This window comes from Dreissena polymorpha, chromosome 4 (genome assembly GCF_020536995.1).
Source record: "Dreissena polymorpha isolate Duluth1 chromosome 4, UMN_Dpol_1.0, whole genome shotgun sequence".
NCBI lineage: Eukaryota > Metazoa > Mollusca > Bivalvia > Myida > Dreissenidae > Dreissena > Dreissena polymorpha.
In genome coordinates this window covers 97260596-97276706 of record NC_068358.1, presented here as the reverse complement: position 1 = coordinate 97276706, position 16111 = coordinate 97260596, and the positions used below count along the sequence as shown (strand labels likewise).

At 39.6% G+C, this 16111-nt stretch overlaps 2 protein-coding genes across 11 annotated transcripts in view; both read right to left on the bottom strand.

Moving 5' to 3' along the window:
* Positions 1-16111, bottom strand: part of LOC127877723 (multiple C2 and transmembrane domain-containing protein 1-like) — a 178320-nt gene that overhangs the window by 29772 nt on the left and 132437 nt on the right. For all 10 annotated transcript variants that reach the window (XM_052423886.1, XM_052423887.1, XM_052423885.1 and 7 more), the window contains one exon: positions 5358-5466. In XM_052423886.1, coding sequence (XP_052279846.1) covers positions 5358-5466 — 109 coding nt within the window. The remainder of the gene's footprint in view (positions 1-5357; positions 5467-16111) is intronic.
* On the bottom strand, positions 12420-14445 carry LOC127877728 (uncharacterized). The gene is made up of 2 exons (XM_052423907.1): positions 13118-14445; positions 12420-12972 (listed from the first exon to the last, which is right to left on the bottom strand). Exon 1 carries the CDS (start codon positions 14355-14357, stop codon positions 13371-13373), a length of 987 nt encoding a protein of 328 aa, XP_052279867.1. The 5' UTR covers positions 14358-14445; the 3' UTR covers positions 12420-12972; positions 13118-13370.

Below are 16111 nucleotides of genomic sequence, written 5' to 3'. Positions count from 1 at the left end.
GCATGTTGTGATATGTGTATCTTATACCTTTATTTTCTTTAAATTATTAAGCAACAATTTTGCTGACATGACATACTTTTAATGCATTATGTCTTGTTGTGAGATGCAATTGAATCGTTTCCTAGGCCTAATTGATCCACAGTCGCCAATTTGTATATTATGTTTAATTGGATTGAGTTGATTCAAGCTTTGAAAAAGCTAGTTGCCCTGCTTTTTAGCCCAACTGTAACCAACTTTTGAATTGAGTTTCCTGGACTTAAATCTACTGGCTCCAGGCTAACAGAGTTCTGTTGTTGTCATTATATTTGTTCATACTACGAGGATTGCTTATATAAAGTATAAAATACATCTCTCATTGCATGAGCTTGGATGGCCGAGTGGTCTTAACAATAGACTTTTATTCCAGGGCTCAGTAGCTCGAGTCCAGTTGAGAGCAACTTTTTTTGTTTCTTTAATTTTATTCTTTTTTTTTTTTAATGGAGCTTTTAAGATCCAATGTTTACATTTATCAATATTAAGCATTTAATGACAAACTGTGAAAAGGTCCCTTTTAGATGTTTACTAAAAAATGCCACAAGGTAAAAATTTAGAACTCATTGGTTGTTTATTTGATTTAAAAGTGATTTTTGTTTATTTGCCTTGTCAGCGAGGTTACTTTGAAGTTATCACTTTTATCTTTTTTTCCAAATCATAAGTAGACAAGCTTGTTCCGCCCGCCCGCCAGTCAGCCCGCCCGCATTCGCCAATCTAATAACCAGTTTTTTCCTTCGGAAAACCTGGTTAAAAAGATAATTTAAGCTTCATTTTGGAAAACAGGCCTTAATGCATATGCATTAATTGTCATCCCACTACCAGAGACTCTCTTTAAAAACTCACTAAAATCAAAAAGTGTCGTCCTTTATTAGCTTGTACGCACTGCACAGGCTAATCAGTGTGCACAGGACACCACTTATTTGACATGCAGTAAGCCCTGTTTTCCCTGAATGCAGCCAATATCATGTACAGATTTCAATGACAAACTGACCAATGTCCTCGCACAAGCTGTTAAACACTATTGATTACATACACACACTCACTGTCTGCAGTGTACTAGTGGTGAAGTATAAACAGGCAGATGTGGTGGTTATCGTTCTTAGCGTAGTTAAGAGGAGACCTACTTGCAAAACTTGCTCTTAACCTTAGTTGTTCGCAAGGGAAACTATATCAAGTTTAAGTCCTGTCTGAATCATCAAATAACAAAGCTAGTTTTTCATTTGATTGTAAGTGCAAAAATGATGAACATGACAAGACAATTTCAAAGCTGAAATTCATTAGAATTAATAAGACCTCTTACTCATTTTTTTTCATACAAGAACTTCTAAATGAACAAATAATGTTGTTCAAATAATTGAAGCATAGACTTTCAAAGCTGAATAAACTGCAAGAGACATGTTTAAAAAGTTATAGAAATATTTATATGCATCATTTCTACTAATGCTGAAACAAGAAGAAAAGGTTTAACTTATTTATAAAGCTTATAAAATACATATATTTTATAAATGAAAATAAATATCTAAATTACCTCCAGTGAAACCTTGCGCCTTGCAAATGATAGTAGCTGAATGTCTCATGTGTAATGAAAACTAAATGTCTGATTTTTTTTCTCAATACCAACTCAATAAAATCTTGACAAAATGTTACTAGTAATTATCAAACACAGTTGGCTGCCATAGCAACATAACTTCATATGTTCATTATCAACTGAAAGTCAATACTTTCATGATCAGCCATTCTGATAAAAGAACTGATTATTTTACATATCACAGCTTGCATTAAAACACAACATGAATGCCAGTGTATGGACACACCTGCTTGTACTTTAACAGTATCATAAGTCATTGTATCTCCATACAAAGATGATAACTACATGAAACAATAGATGAAATGTTCATTTTACATGTACTTTAGTAGGGACAACATTATATATGGTTATCTGCTGCTGTTTTTACCAGTATTTTCAAGTTCATCTACTTAAGTGACCAATATACAAAGCAAGAACATTATCTTCATATGTTCATGTGAAATACATAAATATAACTGTTTAATTTAATCAGCGTTATAGATAATTTTTGACCCATGGGGGTAAATATCCCCACTTTTCAAAGCATGGGGGTAAATGGTCAAATTTTTCCTTGCTTGAAGGGTAATTTGCTAAAAGTAAAACAAGAATATAGCCGGATTACAGACACACTACTTTAATCATGTTAAACACAATAAACCATAAACTATGTGTATTCCTTCATAGTAGCCGTGTATTGTTGGCAGATTTAACATTTAAGACGAACTTTGTCCTTATCGTCCACCACCGTGAGGCACGGAAGACTGTTTTGCCAACTTTCAACAGGTGTTTTATTAGCGTTTAAGTGTGTCCTTTTTGATTTGAAAACAGAGAAAATAAAATCATTCAGTATTGGCAGTACAATGTTTTTACTTGATACAACTTTTGCTGTAAAAAAAGAATAAATTTTACTTTGAGAAGTAAATATGTTTTGGCTTCAAAGAAGCCATGCTGACCTCTTCAGGTCACATAACCCCAAACCGGAACTCCTGTTTGCAGGGTTACATGCAGTCAGTTTGATACCTAGCACACATTGTTGAGTGCATGCTGCCTAGGACTTGTAAAATACATTGCAAATGGTTGGTTTTGTTATCAACTTAAAGGTATATTTGTAAGCAATAAGAAAATAAGCCATTTTTGTGCTCTACTTTTTGTGTTGATTGTTCCCGGCTTTGAAAGTAGGTCATATTATTTGAGCCCAAAATGGCCGTATGCACAGCTGTCAAAACCGGTGTGCCTATTCTAAGATAAATATTTTGAGTTACCGCATATAGAATTTAATGACATGCATTATTTTCAAAAGATTATGCATTGATCTTTCCAATGATGTATATAGTGGGTATGCGCTTAATCATGGTACAAATTGATATCGAACTTCAACTATTTTATATGTAATATAGAAGGAAATTAATTGTGCATACGTAACCTACATGTAAATAAACACATAAGCGCTTAACTCTCTGTTTTAAAAATCAATACTAAATTTACCATGCGTTTAGAAATACCGACTGGCTAAATATTTCTACAATCCAGCGCACAAATAAGCTCTATTTTTTACGATATCCAGTCTCATATTTTGGCGAAATACAATCAGCTGTTTACATTTTTTGTTTACGTTGTACGCAGAGAATTTACATCATTTGCGTTAGTCCAGATTGGCTTGCTTAAATGTACGCACGGAAATGATATGTTGAGCATTTATTGATATTTCTTATGCGTATATTACGCTGATACTCAGATTATCAAGAAAGCTGTTTAAAAAGACATTTTTTTGCTCTTTGTATAATTTATGCATCTATATTCATGTAGTTTTAAACGATTATTAATCATTTCATTATAATCAATAAATTATTTCATAAATGCAGTGTTAACAAAAGGCTATGTAACTTTTGGTTGTTGTTAACTTAAAGTCTGTTGAAATGACATCATTGTTGCTTGCTGTATATAATAAACAACTTTAGGATATGTTTTAAAAACTACTTCAATAACACAACATTAATTCAGAAACATGCACTATTGTATGTTGTCTAACTGTTAAATAGTATTTAAATTAAAATTTAAAATGTGAAGCAAAATACAAGAAATTGCACAGATCACTTCTGACCAACCAAATTACAAGAGACATCCAAATCACTTCAGAACATCCCACATTATCAGAGACATCCCAATCATTTCAGACCAACCCACATTGCCAGAGACATCTCAATCACTTCAGGCCAACCCACATTACCAGAGACATCCCAATCACTTCAGTCCAAGCCACATTACCAGAGACATCCCAATCACTTCAGTCCAACCCACATTACCAGAGTCATCCCAATCACTTCAGACTAACCCACATTACAAGAGACATCTCAATCACTTCAGTCCAACCCACATTGCCAGAGACATCCCTATCACTTCAGACCACCCCCATATTGCCAGAGACATCCCAATCACTTCAGACCAATCCACATTACCAGAGACATCTCAATCACTTCAGACCAACCCACATTGCCAGAGACATCTCAATCACTTCAGACCAACCCACATTACCAGAGACATCCCAATCACTTCAGTCCAACCCACATTACCAGAGTCATCCCAATCACTTCAGACTAACCCACATTACAAGAGACATCTCAATCACTTCAGACCCCCCCCCACCAGACCCCCCCACCAGAGACATCTTAATCACTTCAGACCAACCCACATTGCCAGAGTCATCTCAATCACTTCAGACCAACCCACATTACCAGAGACATCTCAATCACTTCAGTCCAACTCACATTACCAGAGTCATCCCAATCACTTCATCCCAACCCACATTACCAGAGACATCCCAATCACTTCAAACCTCCCACATTACCAGATACATCTCAATCACTTCAGACCCCCCCAACGTTACCAGAGACATCTCAATCACTTCAGACCAACTCACATTACCAGAGACATCCCAATCAATTCAGACCACCCCACATTACAAGAGACATCCTAATCGCTTCAGACCACCCCACATTGCCAGAGACATCCCAATCACTTCAGACCGACCCACATTACCAGAGACATCCAAATCACTTCAGACCACCCCACATTACCAGAGACAACCCAATCACTTCAGACCACCCAACATTTCTATAGACATCTCAATCACTTCAAACCCCCCCCCATTGCCAGAGACATCCCAATCACTTCAGACCACCCCACATTACCAGAGACATCCTAATCACTTCAGACCACCCCACATTGCAAGAGACAACCCAATCACTTCAGACCGACCCACATTACTAGAGACATCCAAATCACTTCAGTCCAACCCACATTTGCAGAGACATCCCAATCACTATAGCCCACCTCAACATTGCCAGAGACATACCAATCACTTCAGACCACCCCACATTACCAGAAACAACCCAATCACTTCAGACCACCCCACATTTCCAGAGACATCCAAATCACTTCAGTCCACCCCACATTTCCAGAGACACCCAAATCACTTCAGTCCACCCCACATTTCCTGAGACATCCCAATCACTTCAGTCCAACCCACATTACCAGAGACATCCCAATCACTTCAGACCAACCCACATTTCTAGAGACATCCAAATCACTTCAGTCCACCCCACATTGCCAGAGACATACCAATCACTTCAGACCACACCAAATTACTAGAGACATCCCAATCACTTCAGACCACCCCAAATTACCAAAGACATCCCAATCACTTCATACCACCCCATGTTGGAAGTTCTATAATGTGTTAACCCGTCCATCTGCCCACCTTTTCCTTTTCCTCCTGTGACCTGGGGATCAGTGTGACCTGTAGTCGAATCACGCCCATGTAACCGGAATTGCCACGCTCTGCCAGACGCAACTCCACATCTGTGGGGCTGAAATAAATGTATATGGCCTAGAGGGATGATGGATATTAAATGTTTTGGTATTTATGTGTATAAATTATACTTACACTTGTGTAATTAGTTTATAAACGCATATTTATTGTTAAGAACTATGGAGAAATTTCCAAGACTGTTGGATAAAATATTTTATTAATCAATATGTTTTAAACGATGCTCTCTTCAATTTTGATTGCTATTTTCCATATAGTATATTTTGGCACTAATGTTTCACCAATCAGCTAAATTTTATTTAAGCTTAAAACAAATTTTCTTAAGTAAAATTCATTTTAATTATTAAATACTTACCTGTTATCTCTAGCTTACCCCTTTCCAAGGGAGTTATTTCATCCGGAAAATATTCAAGCGCTGGGAATCGTCCACCTCTATAAGAATCCAAATCAGGTTAAACATAGTACAATGCAACCTAACAGGAAATCAAGAACCACAACTCATCTTTCCTTTACGCAAACATAAAAAGGCGATGAGCGGGGTGGGAGGTGGGACTTACCGATAACAGGTAAGTATTTAATAATTAAAATGAATTTTACTTAAGAAAATTTGTTTTAATATCATAAATACGTTACCTGTTATCTCTAGCTGATTTTGCAGCTGCGGCGGGAAGGTTCGCATATTTTTTCCCATCACAGCAAAACCCATATAGAGGGTTTACAGCCAGAGATAGTAGAATCAAGTCCTCTTATAATCTTTGTTAGTACAGTATAGTACTTAATTCTCGGATGGCACCAGTGTACTTACGCCATAGAAGAAACTACAGTTTGAGCCACTACAAGAGGACCCAACTTATACAAATTGTCTTGTTGGCACTCAAGAGAACGAAGATAAAAAGAGGAGAAGGTGGTCGGATTCCTCCAGAAAGCAGCTTGAAGCACTTCAGATAGTGGGGTCTGATTAATATAAGCCCACGAAGCCGAAAGAGCTCTTAATTCATGCGGTCTTATCTTAAACAGGGATAAATCCCTCGATGAAAGAGAAGAATAAGCTTTCCTTATAGTCGAGGCTATCCAACGAGAAATAGAAGCCGCAGACACATCGCCCCCCCCCTTTTAATGGAATGAAAAGTCTCTTGCGAGAACCTCGAATAGACTTTACCTTTTTAAGGTAGAACTTCAAAGCCCTGACCGGGCAAAGGAGTCTATCATCATCTTCATGTCCACAAGTTCTAGATAGACTTGGAACTTTGAAGGGTTTGGAAGCCATAGAGGGGAGTTGATTTTTAGCAAGGAATCCTGACTGACACAACAATGTAACAGAACCATCAGAAGAGTCAAAACGAAGATGACTATCCTCGATAGAAAGAGCATGAATTTCACTTCTCCGTTTGGCTGAAGCCATAGTAAGAAGGAAAACGGTCTTCCATGTTAGGAATTGTAATGAAGCCTGATCAAGAGGTTCATAGGGAGCCTTAATAAGGGAACCAAGCACACAAGCTAAATCCCATTTAGGAGCAAGTGTACGAGATACAGGACGACTAAGTTCCATAGCTCGAACAAGTTCTGAAATAGCTGGATCAGCACAGACTTGTGAAGACTTAGTGAAAGCCAATGTATGCGAAATCATAGATCTGTATCCTTTGATGGAACTAAGAGAAAGTTTCTTATCATCAAAAAGATAAATGAGAAAATCCGCTATTCGTCTAGCAGAGGGATTGAGGGGATTAATTTTCCCTCGAAAACACCAATTGGAGAAGAGTTTCCAACGAGCATCATAGACTGCTCTGGTGGATTTTCTCCTTGCCGAAGCAACGAGGGTTGAAGCCCTGACAGAAAAACATTTCTTCTGCAAAGATTGCCTGATAACGGCCAGACGTGTAAGTGGAACATTTTTGGGTCCGCATGTAGTCTGCCGCTTTGAGACAGAAGATCTGACCTGTGAGGAAGATTCCTGGGATAATCGTACAGGAGACTGAGAAGATCGTTGAACCAAGATCTTCTGGGCCACCAAGGGGCAATCAGGAGTATCCTGCAAGAGCTCACCCTGATTTTTCCCAATATTTGGGGAATTAGAATGGGTGGGGGATAGGCGTAAGCGTCCAGTTGGTCCCATGCGAACGAAAGCGCGTCGATTGCCCACGCTGCTGGATCGTAAACTGGACTCACAAAACTGGTTGCAAATAGATCGACCAGGGGATAACCGAACTTGAAAAAGATCTGGTTGGTCACTTCTTGATGAAGTGTCCACTCCGATGGAAGTAACTGGTGTTTGCGAGACAAACCATCCGCCAGGGCGTTGAGGCGACCTGGTATATATTTTGCCAGCAGATGAATGTTGAGTGTTTTGCAAAGAACAAGTAATTTTCTGGTTTCCAGATACAGGGATTGAGAATGTGTTCCCCCCTGTGCCTGGATGTAAGCCACCACAGATGTGTTGTCTGTTGACACCATAACACAAGAGTCTCGAAGATGTGATTGGAAATGAGATACAGCTAGAAATACTGCTCGCATTTCTAGATTGTTGATATGAAGGTGAGATTCCTGATGAGACCACAACCCTGAAATTATCAGACTGAGAGGTTCCAGGTGAGCACCCCACCCTTCCTTGCTCGCATCCGTTATTAGATATAATGACGGTTGCGGGGGAAGAAGGGGTACTCCTGCCAACAGAGTCTCCTCGTCTAGCCACCACTGAAGATGAGACCTTAAGGAGGGAAGGATTGGAATCTGTGTTAATAGATTGCCTGGAGACCATTTCCAACAAGCTGATAGATAGTGCTGAAGAGGACGTAGGAAGAGACGTCCCAACTGCACAAAGTCTGCTACTGAGCTCAGGATACCGTTGAGAGAGAGGAATTCTTGAGCTGTTATATGAGATTGGGACAAAACCCAGTTGACCTTCATCAGAAGGTCTGATATACGTTGAATAGACACTCTGACCCGATTGATGTGGGTCAAGAAATTCATTCCCACAAACGTAAAGTCCTGTGAAGGAATGAGGTCTGATTTGTCTGCATTGAGAAGGAGCCCTAACGAGAGGAGCTCCTTCCAAGAGAATTCTAGGTTGTACAGAAGCAATTGACGATCGAGCTGGTGTAAGAGCCAGTCGTCGAAATACTGAAGAAGAATAATCCCGTGAACTCTGAGGTGTGATCCGACTGCCGACATTAGTTTGGTAAAAACTCGTGGGGCTGTCGCCAACCCGAAAGGCATAGACCGGAACTGGTAGACTTGGCCTTGAAAGGCGAATCGCAAGTACTTTCGGTAGTTGGGATGTATAGGAACATGGAAGTAAGCATCTTCCAGATCCAAAGACACCCCCCAGTGCAGGGGTTTGATGGATTCCCGTATGAAAGAAGGAGTCTCCATTTTGAAAGTTGGTTTGAGGAGATACATGTTGAACACTTTTAAATCTATTACTGGTCTCCAGGAACCATTTTTCTTTTGAACAAGAAAAAGACGACTGTAAAATCCTGGAGAATAAGGATCTTGAACCCTTTCTACCGCCTGTTTTTCCAAGAGCCCGAGAATGGACTCTGGAATATGTGGATGCCGAGATACCAGCTCTATAGGGACGCGAGAAAGTGGAGGCCTTTTTTCGAATTGAAAAGTCAGGCCTTTTGTCACAAGAGAATGAACCCATGCGTCTGAAGTAATTTGAAGCCATCGATTTGAGAAGTGGAAAAGTCTGGCCCCGACTGGTATTTCCGGCATCGGAGGTTGTGGCGGTAGAAAGGGAAGGGACCTAGGGCTGATAAGCAGGAGGTGCGCCCCTGCCGGTAGAAGGTTTGAAATTCCTCTGTCCCGGCTTGGGTTTGCCCTTTTTCCCAGAATCTTTATTAGAAGACTTGTGTGACAAAGAAGGTCTGTTATAGGAAGACTGCCTATTAGGACCTGACCGTGGATTAAAAGAAGGCTTTTTAGAGAAAAGGTTATTTCTCTTAGCCGTCTTGAATGCTGGAACTGCTGGTGGCCTAGAAGCAGGATGCTTAAAGACCCCTTGGCGTTGTCCAGAGTTGTTTCTAGCTAAAGAAGCATGAAGTTGGTCATCCTTGTCAGCTGTGATTGCTTCTTGTATCCTTCCACCAAAAAGAAACCCTGATGTGAGAGGAGCTGTTCTGAGCGAGTTCATACCAGGTTCCAACAGAAAATCTTTAGATTAAGAAGTAAGGATAAGATCTCTACGAATCCTTAGCATCTCGGACATTGAAGAAGCAGAAGTGTGAGATAAGGCCAGTGTGGTCCGTGAGAGATGAATTAACAAATCACGGAGTTCCTCCGGAACAGATTCCGACCAATCACACACCATTTGTAAAATTGTCGCTAGCATGAAGTCAATTTGGTTAGTCAAACCTAATGATCTACGTTCCCTCATTTCCCAAGTTTCCAACATTGAAAACGGAACAGAAACTGAATTGGAACCACTTGGCATTACAAGAGATAGCTTGCTTATGTCCGGATCTGGAACCGGAAGTTTTGAAAAATCCAACCCAGATGTTGCATGTGGTACAGGAGGTTTGTAACTTTTACTACCTTCCTGGTGTTTTGGATCAGCTAGTTCCTTAGGAATTTTCCATGTTTCTCCTCGTTTTGGAATAGTCTTATTAGCTGATTCCAATGATTGAAGAACAGATAGAACAGTAGAACCAATGGGAAGTCGTGGGTCAGGACGAGCCGTCGACTTAATAACCCTGTTGGGATCAAATGTACGAAAAAGTTGTTCTGTCACAGAAATCGTCGCATTTGAAGACAGTTCAGCAGGTCTTGGACAGTAATCTTCACCAAGAGTACGAAACATCAGTTCATAGATCTGACCAATCGGAGCTAAATATTGATCCGTCTCAACATTAGATTCTGCATCTGAATCAGCCTCACTCTCTACAACACCAGCGGTTTGTATAGAATCAGCAGGAACAGAAGTGAGAATATCTTGTACCGGATTGTATTTGTCTGGTAACAGCGAATGATCATCCCCGACGTCAGTAAACTGATAATGTAAACCGGAAGAAGGTAAATTATCAGCATTGACCGGTACAAAATGTCCCGCTGAATTCTGTATCCATAGTGTATCAGGATTCGACAGGGTAGCTGTAGGGAGTACACGACTAGATACTGTAGATGATACTCGTGGTGTTGACACTGACGCCGTAGTAGTGAGATGAGCTCCTGAAGATGCAATACGTGTGGCAGTCAACGTTGGAACCGACACATTTGGCATGGAAACATGCGATTCCATAACGGAACACGATGGTGAACGACTATACGTATGGTAAGTCCGATGCTGTCTACGTGAACGTTGCCGACGTCCTCGTTTCCTGCAATGTCGAGATCTGGATCGGCTGCGCTGTCGAGATGTGGATCGGCTGCGATGTGATCGAGATTTTTTGGAATACCGTCTCCGTGAGTGACGACGTGATCGCTTATGAGCGCCGCGACGATGATAACTGCTCGACGAAGAAGAGCGTGTCCGATGTCCACTCCTTGATGAAGACGATGTATTCGACGACGAATCGGATGTAGAAGAATACGCCGATGATGAAGACCGAGTTCTTCTTGACCGGCGATTGGTGTTATCGGTGGCAGGCCCAACTGATGACTGTTGACCGGTGACCGGACCGGACCGGACCGGTGACCGGACCGGACCGGTGATCAATGACCGGACCGGACCGGTGACCGGACCGGACCGGTGACCGGACCGGTGACATGACCGGACCGGACCGGTGACATGACCGGTGACCGGACCGGACCGGTGACCGGCCGGTCATATTATGACCGGTTACGTCACCGGACAAAGACCGTAGAATGGCGGCTGCCATGTGGTCTGACATTGATCCAGTCGTTCCATGATCAATGTCGCCGGTATGCATGGTGTGAGTCATAAGATCTGATGACGATCGACTGACAACAACACCATCTTGCCCGGTACCCGGTGACTGACAAAACCGCTGGTCATCCTTGACCAGTGGAGTCACCGGGTAATCAACGTCGGATGGAGGTTCGTTGCGTTTGCGGCTGATCGACGTCCTCCGGCGACCTGCTTTTGTCCATACGTCGTAAGCCCACAAATCGCAAACCGCACATTTGTTATTAAATGTGCAACCGGTACATGCCAAGCAAGTATCGTGGGAATCCCACCTTGCTTTGATATGACCACAAGAACCTCTATCCTGTAAGTTCATTCTGAAATAAAAGAAACAGAAAGAACCTACAAAAAAACAAATTAATGATTATAAATTCAAATAAAAAGTTAAACCACAAAATGTAAACACAAAGAACGCTGTCCAATTGACCTCAATTACTTATTGGGGAATAGGCACGAATTCCTCGTGGTTCACGTGCTCATGACGTCATGTACATGAGCGACGATGCAAACAAAGAAACCCAGCAAAAGCAGAAATATGACAATTACTGCAACAAAAAGTATAGAAATATAAACCGAATGATACAAATAAAAGATAAATAAACTTTATCCTTTTAAACTCCGCCAAAAACACAGTGAAAAGAACACATAAGTCCTGAGCCTAAAATAGGCGTGCACATGGTTTTATCCGGAAAGGAAAGATGAGTTGTGGTTCTTGATTTCCTGTTAGGTTGCATTGTACTATGTTTAACCTGATTTGGATTCTTATAGAGGTGGACGATTCCCAGCGCTTGAATATTTTCCGGATGAAATAACTCCCTTGGAAAGGGGTAAGCTAGAGATAACAGGTAACGTATTTATGATATTAAAATAAAATATCAGGTAAACTGGGCAATTGTGAGTAAAAAATTGATTATTAAAAGCAATTTTTTTATTGTTGAAATTTAGGATCAGCGCTTCAGTACAACAAAACATTAACAAGACCTGCAATTGTGAAACACAATGGCCCCCAACTGTAGTTTAAAGCCGCACCGCAGCTATTTTAGAGAAACTGGTAAAGTCCAAGGCCCTTAACTTATGCCAAAAATAAATGGACCAGAACAAAACTCACACATCATCTATAAGTCATGTAGGAAGACTCACATACCCCAAAATCAGCTCAATATATGAAAGCATTACATTAAAAAACCTCCAGAAAACAGTTATTGTAGAAAAAATTCTAAATTCAAGGCCCATAGTTTGGCAAAAATTAATGGGTTGGAACAAAAATCACACTTCATCTGTAAGTCATCTAGGTAGACTAACATACCTAAAATCAGCTCAAAATCTGAAAGCATTACATAAACAAGAGGGCCATGATGGCCCTGAATCGCTCACCTGACTCATTAAGATCAGATGAAAACTATGACCTCTATTGTCTACACAATGTTTTTCTATGATTTGACCTAGTGACCTAGTTCCTGACTCTAGATGACCCAAATACAATCCCAATCCAGATTTCATCAAGATAAACATTCTGACCACAGTTCATAAATATTGGATGAAAACTGTGACCTCTATTGTCAACACAAGGTTTTTCTATTTATTTGACCTAGATTTTTACCCCAGATGACCCAAATACAATCCCACCCAGATTTCATCAAGAATTCTGACCAAATTTCATAAAGGTTGGATGAAAACTGTGATCTCTATTGTCTACACAAGGTTTTTCTATTATTTGACCTAGTGACCTAGTTTTTGACCCCAGATGACCCAAATAAAATCCCAACCCAGATTTCATCAAGATAAACATTCTGACCAAATTTCATAAAGATTGGATGAAAACTGTGACCTCTATTGTCTACAGAAGGTTGTTCTATTATTTGACCTAGTGACCTTGTTTTTGACCCCAGATGACCCAAATACAATCCCAAACCGGATTTCATCAAGATAAACATTTTGACCAAATTTCATCAAGATTGGATGCAAACTGTGACCTCTACTGTCTACACAAACAAATTGTTGACGGACGGACGCACGGACACACGCAGGCACGCACAACGGACGCCGGACATCACACGATTACATAAGCTCACCGTGTCACTTCATGACAGGTGACCTAAAAATATGTGTCTGAGATAAACATGAACAGTTGTGGTTAAAATCCCATAGAAACAAGGGCTGTTTGTAAAACATGCATGCCCCCCTATATGGGCTATAAGTTGTAGTAGCAGCGATTGTGTGAATACGTTTTTTGTCACTGTGAATGGTGGTGGTGGTGGTGGTGGTGGTGGTGGTGGTGGTGGTGTAGTAGTAGTAGTAGTAGTAGTAGTAGTAGTAGTAGTAGTAGTAGTAGTAGTAGTAGTACTAGTAGTAGTAGTAGTAATAGTAGTTGTAGTAGTAGTAGTAGTAGTAGTAGTAGTAGTAGTAGTAGTAGTAGTAGAAGTAGTAGTAGTAGTAGTAGTAGAAGTAGTAGTAGTAGTAGTAGTAGTAGTAGTAGTAGAAGTAGTAGTAGTAGTAGTAGTAGTAGTAGTAGTAGTAGTAGTGGTAGTAGTAGTAGTAGTAGTAGTAGTAGTGGTAAAAGTAGTAGTAGTAGTGGCAGTAGTAGTAGAAGTAGTAATAGTAGACGTGGTGGTGGTGGTGGTGGTGGTGGTGGTGGTGGTGGTGGTAGTACTAGTAGTGGCAGTACTAGTAGTAGTAGTAGAAGTAGTAGTAGTAGTAGTAGTAGTAGTAGTAGTAGTAGTAGTAGTAGTAGTAGTAGTGGTAGTAGTAGTAGAAGTAGTAGTAGTAGTAGTAGTAGTAGAAGTAGTAGTAGTAGTAGTAGTAGTAGTAGTAGTAGTAGTAGTAGTAGTAGTAGTAGTAGTAGTAGCAGTAGCAGTAGCAGAATCAGTAGCAGCATTACAAGACCAATACTTAAGGATGTTCGATCGTTTTGTGAAAATTTTCAAAATATCCGGAATGCTATAATTTTTTGTATGGTGATTAATGAATCTGTATCTGAAATTAATATAAAATAAAAAAGAGAGGTCACCGTGAATAATTTTGAGATAACGAAGGTTTTTAAATGCCATGTGCGTTTGAAAAAAGGTCATTTTTGCGGGGCATAAATTTGGGGGTACGGTAAAATGTTTTTGTGTAATACATTTAAAATGGCATAATAGTATTGAGATTGCATTATATTAGCAACTGTAACATGTGTATTATCATAGTGAACAGTTTTAAAACCAAAAATTATGGAAATTGTAAAAAATAATGAGAAATAAGTATGACTAGTTTTTTGTTTGTTTTGAATTTTTTATTGCACAGTTCAAAATAGATAACATGCAACACAGATACATATTTCTGTTGATGTAATATTCATATTCATTTGAATTTCTCAATAATTAAAGTAAACTAGCTAAGCATTAAAATGAAGTAAAGAAATTGATAGGTCACCGTGGATTTTTTTTTGCTATAGACATTTTAATATGGACGTAATTTCAAAAATACAATGACTAACATTGTAATAGTAATTAAAACATATCTATATAATAACTGCTCCATAACAATCAAATTATCAACTGAAATGTGATACACGTAGAAATATTTATAATGTATATTGTTATGAAAATATTTCAGATGTAACAACTGTAAAAACAATGTTGATGTTCAAATAAACATCTTAAATTACCCCACCCACCTGTTACCCATGTTGTTGGTTGTAAATTGAGCATATGTATTAGGTATTTTAAAATTATTTTTAAAACTGTGTGATGTGTATTTAAAGACAAGAGGCCATGATGGCCCTGTATCGCTCCACTGCTGAAAAAAAGACTGAAACAAATATTCTCCGCATGTGCAGATACTTAAATATAGGCCCTATTTAAGCACATGTACAATTTTGTGACCACCTGGGCTGGGTCAAATTTAACCCCAGGGGCATAATTTGAGCAAACTTTGTAGAGGACTACTATATCTCACTCCATACAAAATGTGGTGGCCCTAAGTCTTAGATGTAGAGTTAAGGACAAGAATATTTTTAAAGTTTTCATAAAATAAGCAAGATACAAGCGTATATAATGTTCAATTTTGTGACCTGCGGGTCAGGGTCAAATTTGACCCAAAGTAACAAACTTGGTAGATGACTATAAGATGTTCCTGCATACCAAATTTGGTAGCCATAGTCAGAATGGTTTTCGACAAAATTTTTAAAGATTTCACAAAATAGGCGCTTTATAAGCGTTTATTAAATTTTGTGACCCCCCCCGCGGCAGGGTCAAAGTTGACCCCAGAGGCATTATTTGAACAAATTTGGTAGAGGTTTATAAGATGTCACTACATACCAAATTTGGTAGCCCTAGGCCCAATAGATATGGACAATTTTTTTTCACAAATAAAGCACTTTATAAGCATATGTTCAGTTTTGTGACCCCCGGGGCAGTTTCAAATTTAACCCAAGGGGCATAATTTGAACAAACTTGGTAGAGAACTATCACATGTCATTACATACCAAATTTGGTAGCCCTATGCCATACTAATATGAACAAGAAGATTTTTAAAGTTTTCACAAAAAATGCCTAATATAAGCATATGTTCAATTTTGTGACCGTCAGGGCAGGGTCAAACTTGACCCTAGGGGCATAATTTGAACAAACTTGGTAGAGGACTATAAGATGCCACTACATACCAAATTTGGAAGCCCAAGGCCCAATGGTTATGGACGAAAAAATATGTGAAGTTTTCACAAAATAGACCCTATATAAGCATATGTTCAATTTTGTGACCCCGGGGCAGGGTCAAATTTGACCCCAGGGGCATAATTTGAACAACGTTGAAAGAGGAACATTCCTGAGAAATTTCATCACAA